Source organism: Mastomys coucha, unplaced genomic scaffold (assembly GCF_008632895.1).
Source record: "Mastomys coucha isolate ucsf_1 unplaced genomic scaffold, UCSF_Mcou_1 pScaffold18, whole genome shotgun sequence".
Classification (NCBI taxonomy): Eukaryota; Metazoa; Chordata; class Mammalia; order Rodentia; family Muridae; genus Mastomys; species Mastomys coucha.
This window is the reverse complement of record NW_022196900.1, coordinates 115425447-115444679: the sequence shown is the minus strand read 5'-3', so window position 1 is coordinate 115444679 and position 19233 is coordinate 115425447. Positions and strand designations below refer to the sequence as shown.

The 19233-nt window shown below is 47.4% G+C and overlaps 1 protein-coding gene and 1 long non-coding RNA gene across 5 annotated transcripts; one reads left to right on the top strand and one right to left on the bottom strand.

Annotated features, from left to right (window-relative positions):
• Window positions 1-1119: 1119 nt before the first annotated feature.
• Window positions 1120-6137, bottom strand: LOC116097172. Of its 2 annotated transcripts, none has more exons than XR_004121241.1 (2): window positions 6049-6137; window positions 1120-1247 (listed from the first exon to the last, which is right to left on the bottom strand). It is a non-coding gene; the product is annotated as an uncharacterized LOC116097172 (long non-coding RNA). The 2 variants fall into 2 exon arrangements; XR_004121242.1 differs by lacking the exon at window positions 6049-6137 and adding an exon at window positions 3071-3255.
• On the top strand, window positions 3191-15702 carry Ttll10 (tubulin tyrosine ligase like 10). 3 transcript variants are annotated; one of them, XM_031379849.1, is made up of 15 exons: window positions 3191-3563; window positions 3665-3727; window positions 5593-5720; window positions 5808-6011; window positions 6666-6746; window positions 6827-6959; window positions 7104-7222; window positions 7299-7425; window positions 8475-8560; window positions 9012-9183; window positions 10108-10279; window positions 10668-10808; window positions 14452-14568; window positions 14845-14938; window positions 15227-15702. In XM_031379849.1, coding segments are annotated over exons 1-15 (2115 nt in total). In that variant the 5' UTR covers window positions 3191-3561. The 3 variants fall into 3 exon arrangements, with proteins under 3 accessions (XP_031235709.1, XP_031235708.1, XP_031235710.1); XM_031379848.1 differs by having other exon boundaries at window positions 5593-6011; XM_031379850.1 differs by lacking the exons at window positions 3191-3563; window positions 3665-3727; window positions 5593-5720; window positions 5808-6011 and adding an exon at window positions 6286-6410.
• Window positions 15703-19233: the final 3531 nt, after the last annotated feature.

Genomic DNA, 19233 nt, shown 5'->3' with positions numbered 1-19233 from the left:
GTTGTGAGCCACCATGTGGTTGCTGGGATTTGAATTCATGACCTTTGGAAGAGCAGTCAGTGTTCTTACTCACTGAGCCATCTCGCCAGCCCCCTGTAATAGCTTTCTGTTATAGCCACAGCAGATATCTATCCTTTTCAGGAATAGTCAGTGGGGCTGTCACAGTGCTATTGCCAACCCCATAGCCCACTGGGCTCCACACAGAGGGACCTCAAGCTGTAGTCAACTGTCACCTGCAGATTCTGTAGCCCCTGTGCTATCAACATTGGTATGGGACAAGAGGAGATCTAAAATCTTGATCCTTAGTCTCCTCCCCAAAATTCTCAGGTCATGGGGTCAAGGAGAATAAAAGCAGGTCTAACCACTGTGCCCAAACCCAGAGTGAAAAATTGGTATATGGGTTTCAGGGACAGGGGTACTGCCAAGGTGCCAGACCAGGTGATAGTGACTCATACCCATGAATATGCAGAAGGCTGCATAGCTCTGCATTGTCAACCTGCTCATGAGTTCTCTCTATGCAGCCCACCGCTAGCTCTTAGGATCAGGCAGCCATCCTTCAATCTAACTATGGATGCTGAATAGCCCAATCTTAAAGACCCCCACCCTCCACCCCCATGTCCCTGAGAAACTTCAAAAGGCTGTTTCTAAAACTGTTGTTCTAGAATGATTCCTAGCACTTACATCATTTGCTATATGAGGAGTTTGAGTTTTGCTGTGATAAGAACTAGAAGTGACCCTTTTAGACCTCGTATGCGGGCTGTTTACTTCAGTACCTAGACTTCTGCAAACCTCAAGTTAGTCAATACAGCCTGAGTCCAGCAGAGCTAAGCCCTACCTCACCCACTGCCCTCTTGAGGGAACCCAACATGCCCTAACAAGTTTCTTAGTCCTAGACAGGCCATTCCCTCCAAAGAACCATTATAGGGAGACTGGACTTCACCTCCCACAGAAACCTGTTGTGCTCCAAGTGAGTAACTGAACCCTACATTGGAAGTTCTATGTAGCTGAGGGACTTGTCTGCCCATTGTGTTCTCTATAATAGGTGGTTTCCTTATTGTCATCTCTTCAAGCACTGTAAATAAAATGCAGGCAAAAAAAAATCTGTAAGACAATAAATTGTGTGATTTCTGAAATTTTACTTTGATCACCTCATTTTAACCATTCAAAACATTAACAAGCAGCTTTGCAAAGGATCAAGCTGAGAACACGGGGATTCCAGTGATCTGTGCTCCCACCAGATAGAAGACCTATGGAAGAGAGACATAGGGCTCATTGTACCCAGTCAGTCACTACACAAACTGGCTCTGGTATGTAATATGTACTCTAGAACATACCAAGGACAAGTAATCCATGAAAATGGGGGCTCCTGCCGGGCAGTGGTGGCATGTGCCTTTAATCCCAGCACTTGGGAGGCAGAGGCAGGTGGATTTCTGAGTTCGAGGCCAGCCTGGTCTACAGAGTGAGTTCCAGGACAGCCAGGGTTACACAGAGAAACCCTGTCTCGAAAAACCAAACTGAAAATGGGGGCTCCTGTCTCAGCCAAGAGTCAGCATTGGAGTGAGAATTGGGTGTTTTGTACAGGAACCAAGCCCAGGGTTTTATGAATGTAAAAGCAATCACTCCACCCCTGAGCTACCTCCTCAATTCCTGAAGTGTGAATTGGAAATGTCCTTCTAGCCAGGATCAGAGACTGCTGGCTACTTGTCCAGAGCCTCTCCAGGGTTGGATGTGCTACCTGTCCAGGCTGGAGGCTATAAGCACAATAACTCAGTCCAGGGCTTAATAGAAATGCTATGTGCCCCAGCCCACCAGCAGTCCCACTGTACTACTAGTCTAGAGCAGAGAGGTCTCTTGATCCAGCACTGGACTGACCACAAAAACCCCTACCCCAGGACAGCATAAGAAGGGCAGATCCCACAACTAGGGAATGACAGCCTATGGGGCACTCCTATCCCCATAGGACTCTAGCCACAGCTGAGAAGTGGTGCTCCTTCAGATTTGCGGAGCACAAGCTCCCACACTGGCAGCTTAGACTAGGGAAGGCCACATGAGTGACTGGGCATGCATGCCCAGCCTCTAAAGGGATGCTAGAGCCCCTTAACATGGGCAGAACCACATAAGAACCTGAAGGTGAGGAGATTTAGAGGGTAGCCAAAGAGAATTTCCAAGATATGTCCCTAGGGCCTCGCCCTAGGGGGAGTCCTCAAGTGTCCTCCTCCTCTTAGTTCACAGGTCCTGTGGCTTACAGCTACATACCCTTATCTCTGCTTCCCTCTAAAGACGTCACCAGTCACTGGGTTAGAGTACACCTGGTTGATACAAGATGACTGCACCTGAGATTCTAACTCAGTCACATCTGTACAGATCTCTATTTTTAAAAAGATACAGTCATGGACCCCAGGACTGATATGGTCCTGGTTTTTAGAAGCACCATGTAGCCTCTGTCAGGGTCTTGTGATCCTTGCAAGGCTCTGAAAGATGATAGGAATGTGGATCCACATAGCTGAAAACTTGGGATCAGAAGTAGGAGCCACACCAGGTCCCAAGGACCCCAGAAGGAAACTACAAATTGGCATCAAAGCTACTTTGAGCCACGCTTGGTGTCAGATCCTAGATCTTTAGGTCTGGATTAAGGAGTTCCTGTGAATACTCAAAATCATCTTGGAAGAATTCATGGTGGGGGAGGGGGGCAGGAGAGATGGCTCAGTGGTAAAGAGCACTGACTGCTCTTCCAGAGGTCCTGAGTTCAATTCCCACATAGTGGCTCACAATCATCTGAAATAGGATTCAATGTCCTCATCTAGTGTGTTTGAAAACAGCTACAGTGTACTCACATATATAAAACAAATAAATATATATATGTATTCATGGGAGGATGGAAGAAGTGGGGCTATGTTCCAGATTCAGATGGGGGGTATATATAAGACCCTTACTCAGGCACAGCATCCCCCCCAGCCTCCTCAGATCAATTTGACCCATTCTCCACCTCTTGCTTTGCCCAACTTCTGTAAGGCTACCCCTCAATTCATACAATGGCCCCTTTCACCATCCACCTAAAACTCTTGTTTACCTTTGGGCAGCTGCTGAGTCATAGTTCCCTAGTAATAGTTGCCTGGAAACAGTTGCCAGGTCACCACTGTTGTATCCCAGCACAGGGTTCCTAAGACCTTGCAGAGCAGGTAAGAGAGACTAGCTGGTTTCAAGCTGAGGGTCCTGACTAGGACTGATGCTGAGTCCTTGCCCTCCTGTGCCTCATTTTTGACCCTGTCCAGAAGTAGATAAACAGAAGAGAGGACTGGGCAGAGACTGGGAAGCTTGACTAAGCTCAGCCCTCTGCCAAGGCCACACTCTCCAAACCCAAGTGTCTTGTGGGGTGGGACTGGTCCATGTGGGCAACTCAAGTTCTAGGGAGGGCTGGGATCCCTTAGAAGGAGCTCTTTGCCTAGAGCCATGTCTGTCTCCCCCAGAATTGACCCCTCAGAAGGGCCACCTCCTGAGATCCACAGAGAACGCATCCCCAGACAGTGAGCGCAGCTTGGGAGGCACCAGCCCTTCAAAAAAATGTCAGCACCTTCTCAGAGCCCTGTGTTGCCAAACGTGTGTGTGCCTGGAGAAAACTTCAGCAGAACACTGACATGGTCATTTTCTTGGCCATCTTCTTCAGGTTTAAACGCATCTCCTCATTGTACCGGGGTGTGATTTCCTGTCGGTCTTTTTATCTGACCAGGTAAAAATGTTTATTTTAAACTTATTATAAAGACTTCAGGCTTCTGTCTGGCTCCTTGCCTTGAGCTTTCCCTCAACTTTTATGTAATATTACAAGATTCATAACCACACGATTTGCTTCAATATTAGACAACTTGCTTCCTGAAATAGTACCTGAAACTTTTAGTGTAAAAATTCCTTTCTGGATCCTGGGACTCATACTCAGAGAGACCCTGAAACATACTTCCTAGATAAGGGCAACAGATGGCAGTTTCCCAGTTTAGATGCTGTGTCCCTCCTCTCTTCAGTAGATATAGATCTCTACTCACTCATTAGGTATTCTATGAAGTTTTTGTTATTTTGTGTGTGTGTGTGGTTTCTCGGTTTTGTTTAGGTTTTTTTTTAAAGATGTATTTATTTTTATGTATATGAATACACTGTAGCTGTCTTCAGACACCCACTGGAAAAAGGCATTAGATCTCATTACAGATGGTTGTGAACCACCATGTAATTGCTGGGCTTGGAACTCAGGACCTTTGGAAGAGCAGTCAGCACTCTTAACCACTGAGCTATCTCTCCAGTCCTTGTTTAGTTTTTTTTTAATTTTTGAGGGAAAGCTTCATGTAGTGTAGCTCAGGCTGCCAACTTATGTAGTCAAAGATTACCTTGAGCTGGGTGGTGGTGGCTCACCTTTAATCCCAGCACTTGGGAGGCAGAGGCAGGTGGATTTCTGAGTTCAAGGCCAGCCTGGTCTACAGAGTGAGTTCCAGGACAGCCAGGGCTATACAGAGAAACTCTGTCTTGGAAAAACGAACCAAAAAAAAAAAGGATTACTTTGAATTTCTGATCCTGCTCAAGTACTGGGATTATAAGCGTGCAATACCATTCCTGCAGGGGGTCACATTTGGGGCTTTATATATGCTATGCAGCACTGTATCAATTGAGCTATATCTTGAGCCCTTGCTATTTTTTTGTTTCACAAGGGGTCTCTAAGCTAGCTTTAAGCTTTTGGCAATCTGTTTTCTGCCTCCCAAGTGCTGGGATTATAGGCTTGTGTTACCACACCTAGCTTAGTTTTAGTAAATATAAATGACAAGAAATAATAATTCATAGCTGAATTCAATGTTAAAATAACAATATGAAGCTAAGAAAGTGATTGTAGAATCACACACCCACACCTATACTCCTGCCCAGTTTTAAAGCCCGTCTCAGCCTTTTCCTGGGAGCCTTTCTTTTCTCAGTGGGAAGGCACTACTGGATTCTTCCATATTTCCAGCCTGTCCTCTAGAGAGGTATGAGTTTCTCATTCTGGGATTTCTCTTCATCCTACAGGACTTTTTGGATATTTTTTATTCTCCTGTTAATTCAGTGGGGGTAGGATTGATAGATAACACAAAGCCTCAATGGCTTCTCTCTCCCATGGTTGCTATATTTGTCCTTTCTTTGATGTCATCTAGTCTATCCACAGACTTGTCTTCCTCCTTTGAGCTGACCTGCTCCTATCCAAAGGCCTCAGCTTGTCTTTTCCTTCTCAGTCACAGGGTTCTATGTGCTATCTCTTCACTCACCCCTACCCAACAAACTGGGTATATTTCCTTGATGTGATTGGGAGGCACAAACTTTTGTCTAGGAATTAATTTAAAATGCCCTAAAATGTTACAAAGATGGCAAATAGAGAAAAGGGATAACATCTGGAGCAGGGATGCTGGGGGGAAGAAGAGTGGATGGTAGCTATAGACAAGTTGTGTTAGTAGGGCCTGGGCTGAGCACTTGGGCAGCCATAAACTGATAGGACATTTGTTTGGGGCTTGGAGCTTCTTTGACCTTCAAGTCTGCAGATGTGTACCCTACCAGCAGCAGGACTGATGGGCAATCTCTTTCCGGCAGACATAGAGGCCACACTCATCGAGGCCAGGACAGTCTCGGCCGAAGAAAACTCACTAGGCAGAGACGGGATGCAAAGATGGCCTTACACCCACAGGCCGGAAGGCCTCATGGCCATCACAGAGATGGAAGTGAGGAAAAAGCTGAAGCCACAGCCCAGGATATGGGGAGGCTTCCTTCCCCAAGCAGGGTGGGTGCAGCTGTCTGTCCCATTCAAGGGCTGGGACATCGAGCTGCTCGAAGACCCCGAAGGGGTATAGGGACTACATCTGCCTCAAGGGTTCCTCGCCCTGGTGCCCTTATGCCTGCAACACGCAACCGTCCAAGATTCATCCACTGCCGGGGTCAGCCCCCTCGGACCCATGTCAGCTCTAAGAGACCCAAACGGTCCAGGACCCATCAATGCCACACTGAGGTGCCAGGTGAATGCAGAGGGGCCCTGGGACTGGTTACACATACCCTCAAGTCAGGGCCTCCAGGGACAGCATCTCAGAGGGAAGAGATTAGGCTCACACTAGACCATGGCCAGCCAGCCAACAAAACAGGCCCTGAGAGAAGCTTACAAGGGTCCACATACTAGAGACACTATGCTCAAGAATCTGCAAGCTTTACTTGTCTGTGCCATCACAGTGGGCACTCACTACCCCAACCCCATTTAGCGCAGCTTCTCATCTCTCCTGGTTGACCATAGACTCTTGAGTTACCCATGATGTCATCATAGACATTGTGACCCCTGCCCTCTGGAGACACCCCAGCATCATGTTTGTATGGGCTCCTGTCTCACACTCTAGCCCACTCCCTGCATGGAGCCTTTCCTATTGGTAAGGAGGGTAGAGGTGGGGTCACCCTCTTTACCCCCAATGTGGTCTCCATACTACATGGATTCTACCTAATTTAAGGCTGGTAATGTCTCCTCTCGGGTGTAATGACTCTCAGGCCTCCTGGTCAGGTTTGTGTTGGGCTGAAGAAAGGTCCAGGGGAGTTGGGTTAGTTCCCAGAAGCTGATGGCATTGGCTGGGCTCAGGCAGGTTGAATGGGTACCTGCCCATTCCCCATCTGACACCATTGGTCTCCAGGCTGGACCCATGAGAAACGGATGGGGAGCAGCATCGAGGAAGGGCTCCGACCTGAGTTAAGTCAGCTGGACCAAGATGCAGGTGGGGCTTCTAGCAGCTGGGAGGGGCAGGAAAAACCCTACTGAGCAAGAAACCCAGGCTCAGTACTCACTTAACCACAGACTACCTAGAGGAAGAAGAAGCTGCCAGACTTCCAGTGACCTCCCCAGATGGGCTCCTGATGGAAGGAGACAAGCAGCCCAATCCTAGTCAGGGTCCTTTCTTCTACATCGGAGGCACCAATGGAGCATCAATGTGAGTGGAGTTTGGGCAACCTGATCTGTATTTTCACCCCTGTCTTGGATCTGGCCCAAGATGTTGCTATAGGCAGCCATTCCTGTCATGCCTTCTTCAGGGAACCCTAAGTCCCCCCAGTTACTGCTGCCTTCTACCCTGCAGAATCAGCAACTACTGTGAGAGCAAGGGCTGGCAACGCACTCAAGATAGCCGTTGTGAGGACTACAAGCTAAAGTGGTGTGAGATCAAGTGCAGGGACAACTACTGCAGCTTCCGGGAAGGTAGGGGACATCCCTGAGGAGAGAGGATGTGGCACAATGTTAAGGTGCCACCCACATATCCCTTTTGTCTAACCAGGCCAGCAGTTGCTGTTCCAGCTCCCCAACAACAAGCTGCTTACTACCAAGATCGGGTTGCTCAGTGCTCTGCGGGAGCATGCACGCACTTTGAGCAAAGCCAGGCTGCTGCCCAGTACCCAAGCCAAGTGAGCCAACTCTGCCAGCCCCAGAGGCACACCGACTTCTATCTCCATCTGTCTCCTGGGACCATTTTCCCCACTCCATAAACTCACTATTCTCTCTGCAGCTCCTCAGCATTCAGTATCCTACCCAAGATGTGGGTCAATTACCAGTCCTGAGTACTCTCTTCACATGTTCCACTTCTCTCCCCACTGATCTTCCAATCTGCCTCTATGGCAGCCTATGGCCACCATTCCCTATGCAGATATCTATACTCTATACCCACAACAGTCACCCATGGATATCCCCCAGTAGTCGTTTTCCCTGGAGTCATCCCCCAGGAGTCATTCATTGCTCCTTCCCACTTGGCCATTATTTTGTTCTTTCTTATTCATCTAATTTCCTCTACCATTTAGCCAAGCTGAACTACTCTCTGGTTCACTCATTACTTGCCCAGATCTATCTTACCATCTGCCCCTTAAGGTAGCTTTTAGATCATGGACATCTATAACACCATTTTGACATCTGCATGTCCAGCTGTCCACTTCCTACTAACTTGTACCAGCAACTCAGAGCCATTTTTTAAGGTATCCATCTGAGCACCTAACTCTATGCCCATCTGTACTTTCATTCTGCACATCCCACCCATACTTCCAAACATGCTGGAGATAGGTACTCAGACCAGGATTTATGTCCCTTTGGGATGCAGATTTGGAAAGGGTTCCTTGGCCCACAGAAATAGACAGCTGGGAGGCACTGTCTTGGCACTGAAAACCAACTGATGTAGAAGACAACTGGGAGAGAGAAAGCAGGGTGATGGAACAGAGTAACCACAGTGGATTTGATAGCCAGAAGGATGGCTGCTGCAGAGAGACTGAAAATATGAGACATAAAAAAATGTTCTACAAGGGTATAGTATGAGCAAAGGCCTTACAAAGGAAATAGCTAAGAAGGCTGGAGGATATAACAATAAACATCCCCTCCAGCTAGCCTACAGGTCAAACTACCAGATTACTGGCCATGTCTGAGACAGAAGATGGCCCTCTTCATGTTTTTACCTCTGTGCTCTCCCAAGGGTCCTGAAAATGGAAGAGTTTTTTCCAGAGACCTTTCGGCTGGACATCAGGGATGAGAGGCAGGCTTTCTTCGCTCTATTTGATGGTGAGAAGACCCTGGTTAGGGCCAGGCACACTAGAAGGTCAGACAAGATTAGGTCTGGACCCTAGCAGGGTGGGGCAGGGCCAGACCTGGGAAAAGTAGAATAGTTCTTGAGAGGAAAAGTGAAGCCAGGGCTTGGGATCCTAGTGGTTTCTGGTGTTGAGGAGTGGGAGAAAGAAGGGTTGTGGCCTTTGTTAGAGGTAGTAGTGTGGCAGGGCCATAGAAGGATCATGGGTATGCAAAGGTGAGGCAAAATAGTTCTCTGACCTGGATAATCAGGGTAATCAGACTGTGAAATTAGGGTAGGACCAGGGTTGGATCCAGCTTGGCTGTTTGGTGTGGTCAGGGCTGAAGGGAAAGGATAAAGAAAGGGAAAGTCAGGGTCAGGGCAGGGTGAGGAATGGGAGGGGCAAGGAATACTCAGGGCTACAGGCTCAGGGGTTACTCCCTACAGAAACCCAGATGTGGATATGCAAGCCTACAGCCTCCAACCAGGGAAAGGGCATCTTTCTGATCAGGAGCCAGGAGGAGGCTGCTTCCCTGCAGGCCAAGACTCAGAGCATTGAGGACGACCCCATCTACCGCAAGATGCCCTTCCGTGCACCACAGGCGCGAGTGGTGCAGAGGTGTGGGCATGGATGCCAGGAAGGGCTTGGGTCTCAGCGGGGATAACCCAGCCTGGCTGTTGCCTGTGAATGCTGGTGATAGTTGTCAGTAGTGTTGCAGAGCAGCCCTTGGCCATAGCAGGCTGCAGCACTTCCAACACCCAACCAACCTGCCTCGAGTAGCCCACATCTAGACTCATAACCTGTGCAGGGACGGGGGTGGGGGGTGTTCACATTTAGCTGTGGTAGCAGGCAAGACTGCCCCTAAACACAGGCTCCAGGGAGGGGTAGCCAAGGAGTGTTTGGTCCCTTTATCTTCTGTCCTGCAGCTGTCTTTCCTATTCTTCAGCCCAGCCAGCCAGATACAGCCTATCTGCAACACAGAGCTGACCAATGACTCATCTGCCTACAGTGGAGTCCAGATCCTCAGTTTCACATGGCACTAGCAGGCAAAACTCAGCTCACACTTAGAAAAGTCCCAATAGAGCCTTATCCTCTACCAATATGGACTCTTTCTCTGGCCACAACTGCCATTGGCTACTCCTTTCCCATAGGGCCCTTCCAAGCATGCTCTCCCTACCTTCAGTCTTGAAGATGTGAAGTTTCCTATGTGGAGTGCCCTCTCCCATCACCAAAGCCATTCACCGTTCACAGGTCCAATGTTAGCCTTTCTTCTCCAGACAGCCCTCCCTGCCATAGGGACCCAATCTGCTCCCATAAGCTTCCTAGTAAGAGCTGTACCAGACACTTTCAGTGGGTAAAGATTTGGTTATGATACCCTCTTCCTAACTCCTTTAAACAGTCCAAAGTCTTCTAACCATGCTCAGTCAGTGGTCATGCCTGGGACAGGTGGGAGGCAATGAGGAAATGGTCTTTGTGGGGATGACAGATCCAGGCTAACTGGCCAAGCAACTCAGCCCCAGGTGCCCCTGTGGTACCCCCTAGATATGTCCAGAACCCGCTGCTGCTAGATGGGAAGAAATTTGATGTGCGCTCCTACATGCTCATTGCCTGTGCCATGCCCTTCATGGTCTTTTTTGGCCATGGATATGCCCGCCTCACCCTCAGCCTGTATAACCCTCATTCCAGTGACCTCAGTGGTCATTTGACCAATCAGGTAAGAACCCCTTCTAGGAGAAGTCCTTTTCCTATAGGTGTGGATGGCCTCAGAGAAAGACTCTCATTGTTTGGGAACACAGAGGAAGGATCTAGTTAGAGACTGCCTGCCTAGGTGTGGAAGTAGTCTAGCAGCTACTTCTTTTGCCCTAACAGATACTCAGGTGTCCTAAGTACCTTAGAGTCTCAGACAAGGATTCCTTGTTCAGGGTCTGTGGGGATTGGCTGGCTGGGAAGTTTCAAGCCATAAAGGTATATGCACAAGGGTCTTATAGGCAGTTCTCATGGGAGATGGGGATGAAGCTCTGGTGAGGATCAGAAGGTTAGGGTAAGGCCTTCATAGAGGGATACCTACAGAGGGTAACCTCTAAGCTCTGCTTGTGCTATAGTTCATGCAGAAAAAGAGTCCCTTGTACATGCTGCTGAAAGAGAGCACTGTGTGGAGCATGGAGCACCTCAACCGATACATCAATGACAAATTTAGGAAGACCAAGGGCCTCCCCAGAGATTGGGTCTTCACCACTTTCACGGTCAGTCCAGCTTTGAGTCGTATTTTGTGTGCATATTGACTGTGGATTGGGCTAGGCACATGGTTTTTATGAATCATTGAAGCATGTGTAGTTGTACTGAAACCATGCCTAATTTTTCCAGGTGTAATTTTCTGTATCAAGTTGAAGGGGCAAAAGTAGACATCCTTGTATTTCTTCTGATGTGAGCAGAAGGCTCACAGATTTCCTTCTCTTCCTAGTTTGCTAAGCATTTTTAAGGGTAGGTTGCTGAGTAATGGAAAATGCTGTTCCTATACTGATTAAGATAGTCACGTGCTATTCTTCCTTCATTCTATTCGTGTGTGTTGCATTCATTAGCTTTCACTACTCTTACATTTCTGGGATAAATTCCAGGTGGTGGTAGTATATAATAATTCAACTGTACTTCTAGGTTTGATTTTATTGTATTTAAGTATTTTTGTGCCGGGCGGTGGTGGCGCACGCCTTTAATCCCAGCACTTGGGAGGCAGAGGCAGGCGGATTTCTGAGTTCGAGGCCAGCCTGGTCTCCAGAGTGAGTTCCAGGACAGCCAGGGCTATACAGAGAAACCCTGTCTCGAAAAAAAACCAAAAAAAAAAAAAAAAAAAGTATTTTTGTGTTGATACACATAAATAATCTTGACCTATGGCTTTTCTTTAGTATTTTATCTGATTTTGATATAAAGGTGTATCCTATTCCTTTTATATATAAAATATCTAAAATAATCAACTTATTTGTAGAAATGGTTTGTTCTGGATCACAGCCTTAAAGGTTTGGATTCTGAGCAGGGTGTACCACCTTATCTCACTCCTGTGGTGATCTGCCCTGCTCAAATTTGAGAGACTGTAGATGGGAACCTCTAAAACTATAAAACAAAAATCTTTCCTCCTTGAAAGCAATTCTCTTAGGTATTTGTTACAATGCGAAAAACAAACAATAAGTGACACACTCTGCTTTCTAAGGAAAGCAGCCTGGACTTCCCTTTTTGGGAGCATTTGCCACTATGCCTTACCACCACCCTCAAGCTCATTTGATTTCTGTCTACTAAGATTTTTTATTCTTGTTTGTTTTTAGATTTTTCTATTTACTTTGTTAGCTTTTCCTAGGGATTTTTCCAGTTCTCCTTGGTTATATAATGTGTTTGGTCTATAGATACTTACAGTATTTCCTTAAATTCATAAAAAGAAGAGGAGGAGGAGGAAGAGGTAATGAGGAGGAGGGGGAGGAGGAGGAGGAGAAAGAGGTTGAGAAAGAGAAACCCAGGAGGCAGGTAGGGTAACTCAAAGCCCGTAATCCTACCATTTGTAAGGTAGAAACAGGAGTATCATACTCAAGGTCATCATCTAAACAGAGAATTCAAAGATATCCTGGTCTATATAAGATTCTAGCACAAGCAAAACATTGTTGAGGACTAGGGTTATGCTCAACAGTAGAGCATGTGCAAGAGCCTTAGGTGCCAACAGACTACACACAAAAACAAATTAGTGAAAACTCTTAATCCAAATATATGCTGTAACATAAAACTGTTCTCATGAGGCTGAGGAGATGGCTCTGTAGTTAAGGGCACTTTCTCTGTTTACAAGCATGAGTTTAAATATCCAACATCCATATAAAAAGCCAGATGTGGCTGTGCATGCCTATAAACCCAACATGAATAGTGATGATGACAGGTAGACCCTAAGAGCTTGCTATCTATCTAGCCTAGATGAAAGAGTGAGATTATAGTTCACCGAGAAACTATCTCAAGGCAATAAGACAGAGTGATAAAAGAAGACATCCTATGTCCTGCTGTGCTCTCTGGAGGAATATGCATAGGTGTGTACTTCTGCATACTCACATGCGTATATACCACACACACTTCACACACACACACACACTGCACTACATAGGCAGGTACACATGCACACACATCTTCTTATGCATTTGAAAAGGTCATATAATTCACTGTCCATAAAGGTCTGTGGAGTCTAGGTTTTTTATTTTGTTTTAAGAGAAAGTGGATATGTATAGATCAGAGAACAACTTCATACAGTTGTACTCAGATGTTGTTTTGGCCTCAACATTCTAACCATGGCATATGTATGCCTACTCTCACACCCATTATATAAACACATACAATAATACTTAAAGTAAGGGTTGGTAAGGTAGCTTAGGTAGTAAGGGTGCTTGATATCAAGTCTAACAACCTAAGTTTCATTCCGGGACCCATATGGTGGAAGGAGAGTTCTAAAAGTTGTCCTTTGATCTCTACATGTGTGCTGTGACCCTCTGTGCCTCCCCCCAAAAGGATGTAAAAAACATATTTAACATTGAGTGTGGTGGTAATATGCCTTTAATCCTAGCACTCAGGATGCAGAGGCAGGTGAATGTTTTATGAGTTCAAGGCCAGTCTGGTCTACATAGAAAGTTCCAGGCTAGTCAAGACTACTACTGAGTCTTAAGACATCATAAGGTGCTGGGCAGTGGTGGTGCATGCCTTTAATCCCAGCACTTGGAGGCAGAGGCAGATGGATTTCTGAGTTCAAGGCCAGTCTGGTCTACAGAGTGAGTTCCAGGACAGCCAGGGCTATACAGTGAAACCCTGTCTCGGGGAAAAAAAAAAGACATCATAAGGCTTATGTGGCAAGTGTCTTTACTCACTAAGTCATCTTGTTAGTCCCTTTTAAATAAATACTGTATGTGTGAGAGAGAAAATAAGAGAGAAAGAGGAAGGAGAGAGAGAGAGAGAGAGAGAGAGAGAGAGAGAGAGAGAGAGAGAGAGAGAGAGAGAGAGAGAGAAAGAGAAAGAGATTGGGGCTAGGGTGTTTTTGCCACAGTGGACAATGTGGAGATCAGAGACAACTTCACAGAGTCAGTTCTGTTATTGTACCTTAATATGGGTTCTAGGCTCAAAGTCAGGTCACTAGGCTTGTACAACAAGCATCTTTATTCACTTAGTCATCTTATTAGCCCTGTTCAATATGTGTGGTTTTGGACAAGTCTTCTGTTTACTCTTTAACAATCTATGTATATAGTCTATTTGTATCTTTTTTTGTTTGTTTTGTTTTGTTTTGTTTTTTTTGAGACAGAGTTTCTCTGTGTAGCCTTGGCTGTCCTGGAACTCACTCTATAGACCAGGCTAGCCTTGAACTCAGAAATCCGCCTGCCTCTGCCTCCCAAGTGCTGGGGATTAAAAAGGCGTGCACCACCACTGCCCCGCAGTGTTTTCTAAAGGAGTATTTCAACAGACCCCAAACTTATGAAAACTAATAGCTGTAACTATTTGTAAATTAGACACGTTCTGCTATTTCTGATACTGAGATTTTTTTTTTCATGGAATGAATCTAACTTGAACAGCTTGAAATGTTATAACGTTCTCTGTCCTTACCAGGGTTTTATGTGTTCTAGTTGTCTGTCTCTCTTGCTGTGAGTTCTAATTTTCTTCACTTTTGTATCTCCTAGTACTTGCCTCACAGTAGAAGCCCCATGATTTTGTTGAGTTTCTTACTGTGAGCCTGTAACTCTGAGCATGTTGAAGTATGGGCAGTTTCAGCCGTGTAGGTGAGGGTAAGGGCACAAGTGACAGGTGTGACTGATTGTTCAGGCCTAGGAGATTTCATCTGGGCCAACAGGTGACAGCCAGGATCCCTCCCTACTTCACCCACAGAAGCGGATGCAGCAGATCATGTCCCACTGCTTCCTGGCTGTCAAGTCGAAGCTGGAGTGCAAGCTGGGTTACTTTGACCTCATTGGCTGTGATTTCCTGATTGACGAAAACTTCAAGGTGCTGTCTTGGGAAGAGGAGGTCTGGTAGGCAGGTGCAAGGAGGTAGGGCCCTTCTGTGCATTGAGCACATAAGTGTGCCCAGTGGGTGCTCATAGAGCTGGTCTCTTACTGGAACTGAGCAGCTCTCAAAATCAGTTTTAACTCCTTGAGCAAACAAGGGGAACAAAGCCATATACAATCTGCCCAGAATCACATGGCTTAATAGGGACCAGAGCCCCAGCTTCTTAATAGCAGTAGGTGGGTAGAGAATGATGCTGACCACTGTCTGCCACAGGTGTGGCTGCTGGAGATGAACTCCAACCCTGCCCTGCATACCAATTGTGAAGTCCTGAAGGAGGTGATCCCTGGAGTGGTTATGGAGACTTTGGGTGAGCTCTGGGCAGCCCCCACACCACAACTTTCCCATATACTTTTTTCCCAGTTCTGGGTACCCCATCCTACTTGCCTCCAAGTTCAGACTCCACAAGTCTGGTTTTCCAGCGCTCCATAATCTGAATGGCAGCCAAACCTCTGCTCATACTTTGTCACTTCACCCACCTACATTCAATCCCTCATGAACTCCTCTCCTCCTCCCGTGTTTCTAGACATGCAGAGAGGTTGCTTGTTCCAAATTGCCCTCTCACCATTCACCTTGTCGCTCCCCTGCCTTCCCACAGACCTAGCGCTTGAGACCTGCCAAAAGAGCTTGCACAGTCAGAAGATGCTGCCTCTGCTGTCACAGCGTCGCTTTGTGCTCCTTTATAACGGCGAGACTACGGACTTGTGGCCACAATTGGGCCACAATCGGAGCTCGCGCCCAATTATCCGCTTGCCTTACCCTAACCCTAACCCTAACCCTAACCCTCCCCGGCCCACCTGTGAGGTCGCATCCTCTGCGCTTTCCTTAGCACGTGCCACTCTCTCAGACCGGCCTGGTGCACGCAAGTTGGTGCCTTCCAAGGGAGCTCCCATATGCGCCCCACGCAAATCGCAGCTGTCTGACTCGGGCGGTAGCTCCATAGCGGAGTCTGAGCCCTCTCTCTGTTCTGGGCCCCCGGAAGGCAGCAGGGACACAGCCGGGGAACCCTCCCTGGGGCCGCCGGAGGAAGAGCGCGAAGACGAACAGAGGAGCACGAGCCATCGAGGCTCCTAGCAGCCACAAGCATCCAGCGGCTCTGAGCCTTGCTGTGCCCTCTCCAGGACCTATAAAAGCTACTTTGTGACAAACGCGACCTCCAGAAGCCGGTCCCATCTGGGCGCCCCAAGCCCTTCTGTCCCCGCTTCTCTATTTGTTCCTTAGTTGTCCTTAGAGGAAGGAGAGGGAAGCATGCAGAATGGGAATGAGTCCTTCAGGAAGGGAAAAACCCCACTGACTTCTTTTTCCCTCTCTGGGGCGGCCATTTGTGGCTCTGTGTTGGCCATTTGTGGCTCTGTGTTACTCATTCTGTAGAATCCTCCTGAAACTCCATGGCCCTCATGACCTCTGCAACCTGGCACTGGGACCCACCCACTGTTACGTGGAGTTCCTAGGAAAGGTCTTGGATGCTCATGGAACTCTGGTGCAGAGCTGGGGTTCATCCTTACTCTGCCCAACACCTTTCTCTGGCCTTTCAGACACTTTGGAATACTGTCTACAAAGTCAGGCAGAGGTACAAAGCTGAGGCTCCAAGAGGCAAAGTGGGAGTTGGTTGCAACAGGGCAGTTCCCAGGAATGACGACTCTAAACTGGTATTAGTGATTAGTGCACTCTCTAATGTTTGCGCTCCCAGTTAGCATGGGGTTTGAAAGGAGAACACTGACCATCTCAAACCTCTGAGGTGTCCACATCTTACACCAAAGCAGCCAGGACACTGACTGCAAGTTCCTTCAGCCAAACCAGGTCCTCTCAAGTTATCCCACTCCTACAAAACTACAGAGGACCACCCACGGATTTCTAGAAGGTCCTTCACAGCTTGAATCCTCTCTTGCATATCCAAGGTGGCAGATTCCCCTTCCTTGCCCCACCCCCATCTGACCTTTAGTTAGTCCTAAACATCAAATCCGAGCTCTACCACATGTGGGAGGAGTGCCAGACTAGTGTCTGTTCTTTATTGGAGCAAAATGCCTCAGTAGGTAAGGAAATCTTCCTGGCACAGTAGTCTCAACTGTGGCATGGTTTCTAGGCTACAATGGCCTGGCCACCACTAGAGGGCTCTGTCTACAGCAGCTGCTTTGACAGGGTTTCTCTGTATAGCCCTGGTTGTCCTGGAACACACTCTGTAGACCAGGCTGGTCTTGAACTCAGAAATCTGCTTGCCTCTGCCTCCCAAGTTCTGGGATTAAAGGTGTGTGCCACCACTGCCTGGAGCAGAGGAACCTTTTAACGGGAAAACAAAAGAAGCTGAGGCTCCAAGAGGCAAAGTGAGGCTCTCCACAGCCTTCCTCCATTCAGACGGCCTGTTCCACACTGGGTGTTTCACCCTACTCTTCCAAGTTCTGTCTTCCTGTTTTGGCCTAGAGCATGAAGTGCAAGGTGCAGAGTAAGCAGTCTAATCCTCATGTGACCAAGTTCAATGTCTCCTACAGCAGATTGTGGCTCCTCTTGGAAAGAGCCTACCCCAGGCCTGTGGGTCTCTGGGTATCTGCTCTGAAGTACACTGAAGCTAGGAAAATGAAGACGAGTCTCCCTAGGGCCTAAGTGCTTTGGCCTGTTATTGAGGTCAGGGCAACATTTCTGCTGGCTTCCATGGTGCTACATAGCTATGTCCCTTGAGGACACCTGTCACTGGATTCTCAACTGTGCCACCTCCAAGTTCTGTTTTCCATAGCCTCACAGTTCCTTGACCAAGTCAGATCTGTGTCCCTTGATGACATCACCAGTGCCATAAACATTTCTGGTCTCAGCTGCCACATGGAGCTGCAGCCCTGCCCCACCACCGGGGCTGTGTTAAGATGCCAGCAGAGGTGACAAAGCTCTCAGGAAGGGGGTTGTTCCACTGTTGTGGGGACATAGAGCCTCTACTAGGATCCTGATGTGATAAATGCCTGTTGGCAGTAGCCTATCTGGTTCAAGCAAGGCCTCTGCCAACCATGGGCTGTCCAAGGGCTTGTTACCTGCTATACTTCATTCCTGTCAATGAATAAACATTTCAGATCTGCTGCTGCTCACTCACCTCACAGGAGTAATGGCCCCATCTACTCCATTCCAGGTCCTCAAGCCCTTATAGCCTACTTGTAAGTCTCCAGGAGCCCTGAGATTAGGACCACACAGAGCTCTGAGGAGTGAGAAGCTATAGGGCATCTGAGCATTTAGCCATCTGGCAGATTCAAGGTATTCCTATACTAGGAATATGACAATATGACAGGACCAGGGCTTAGGGAGCTGATGATTGTGTCAAGACTGGTCAGGCCTTACATTGATTGCCACTGGGGTTGGTGACCCAAGGAGAATAGGGTTCCTGACAGCTTACTGTGCCTCCCACCCTTTTCTCTCCTTCCCTCCAAGGAGAGGGAATCCTGTGTCCCTACCATTAGAGTAGTCAAGTAGTTTACTCCACCATCACAAGATACAGGGAATTGAACTGTTCACCCTGTATCTCCTTTTGTCTCTGCAGCCAGCATAGACCTTTGCCATACACACCACACTCAAGCCTTCCTCAGTCAGAAAATGGCATTTTCTGAGCACTTATTTCAGCCAAACAATAGTGGGACATCTTAAATACCTACCCACTCCAGTCTGTCTCCATCTAAGAAGGGGCCATAAGTGTTAGTGCCTGGTCTTCAGAAAAGCATCTCAATTCATGGAGCTTCTTGGAAAGATGAGCTATGTGATGGTTTGTAAATGCTCGGCCCATACACAGGAAGTGGCACTATTAGGTGTGGCCCTGTTGGGGTAGGTGTGGCCTTGTTGCTGTAGGTGTGTCACTATGGGTGTGAGCTTTAAGACCCTCATCCTAGCTGCCTGGAAGTCAGTATTCTGCTAGCAACCTTCTAATGAAGATGTAGAACTCTCAGCTGCTCCTGCACCATGCCTGCCTGAATGCTGCCATGTTCCGGCATTGATAATGAACTGAACCTCTGAACCTGTAAGCCAGCCCCAATTAAATGTTTTCCTTATAAGGGTTGCCTTGGTCATGGTGTCTATTCACAGCAATAAAACCCTAAGACAGGGCTGGAGAGATGGCTCAGCAGTTAAGAGCTCTGACTACTCTTCCAGAGGTCCTGAGTTCAATTTCTAGCAGCTATATGGTGGCTCATAACCATCTGTAGTGGGATCTGATGCCCTCTTCTGGTGTGTCTGAAGACAGCTACAGTGTACTCATATAAATAAAATCTTAAAAAAAAAAAAACAAAAACCAAAAAACCAAAAAACCAAAAACCCTAAGAGAGAAGCCAGTACTAGGGACTGGGGTATTTCTGTGATAGATCTAACCATGCTTTTATTTGGAAGAATGTGGATTTTGGGACTTTGGATTTGGAAAGCAGTGGAATGCTTTAAATAGGACTTAATGGGCTATCCTAGTAGGAATATGGAAGACTTTGTTACTGAGAGTGATTTGAACTGTGCAAACCTGACCCAAGAGGTTTCAGTGGAGAATTTCAATATGTGTCCTAGAGACAGTTTTTGTGCTATTTTGGTGAAGAATGCAGCCACTTTTTGCCCTTGTCTGAAGAGTCTGTCTGAGGCTAAGGTGGAGAGACTCAG

Bases quoted from the DNA above. Each gene is read 5' to 3' on its own strand.
- Ttll10 (XM_031379848.1), top strand. The intron at 6,960-7,103 runs GTGAGTGGAGTT...TCTACCCTGCAG, and splicing joins GGCACCAATGGAGCATCAAT to AATCAGCAACTACTGTGAGA. The intron at 14,939-15,226 runs GTGAGCTCTGGG...GCCTTCCCACAG, and splicing joins AGTGGTTATGGAGACTTTGG to ACCTAGCGCTTGAGACCTGC.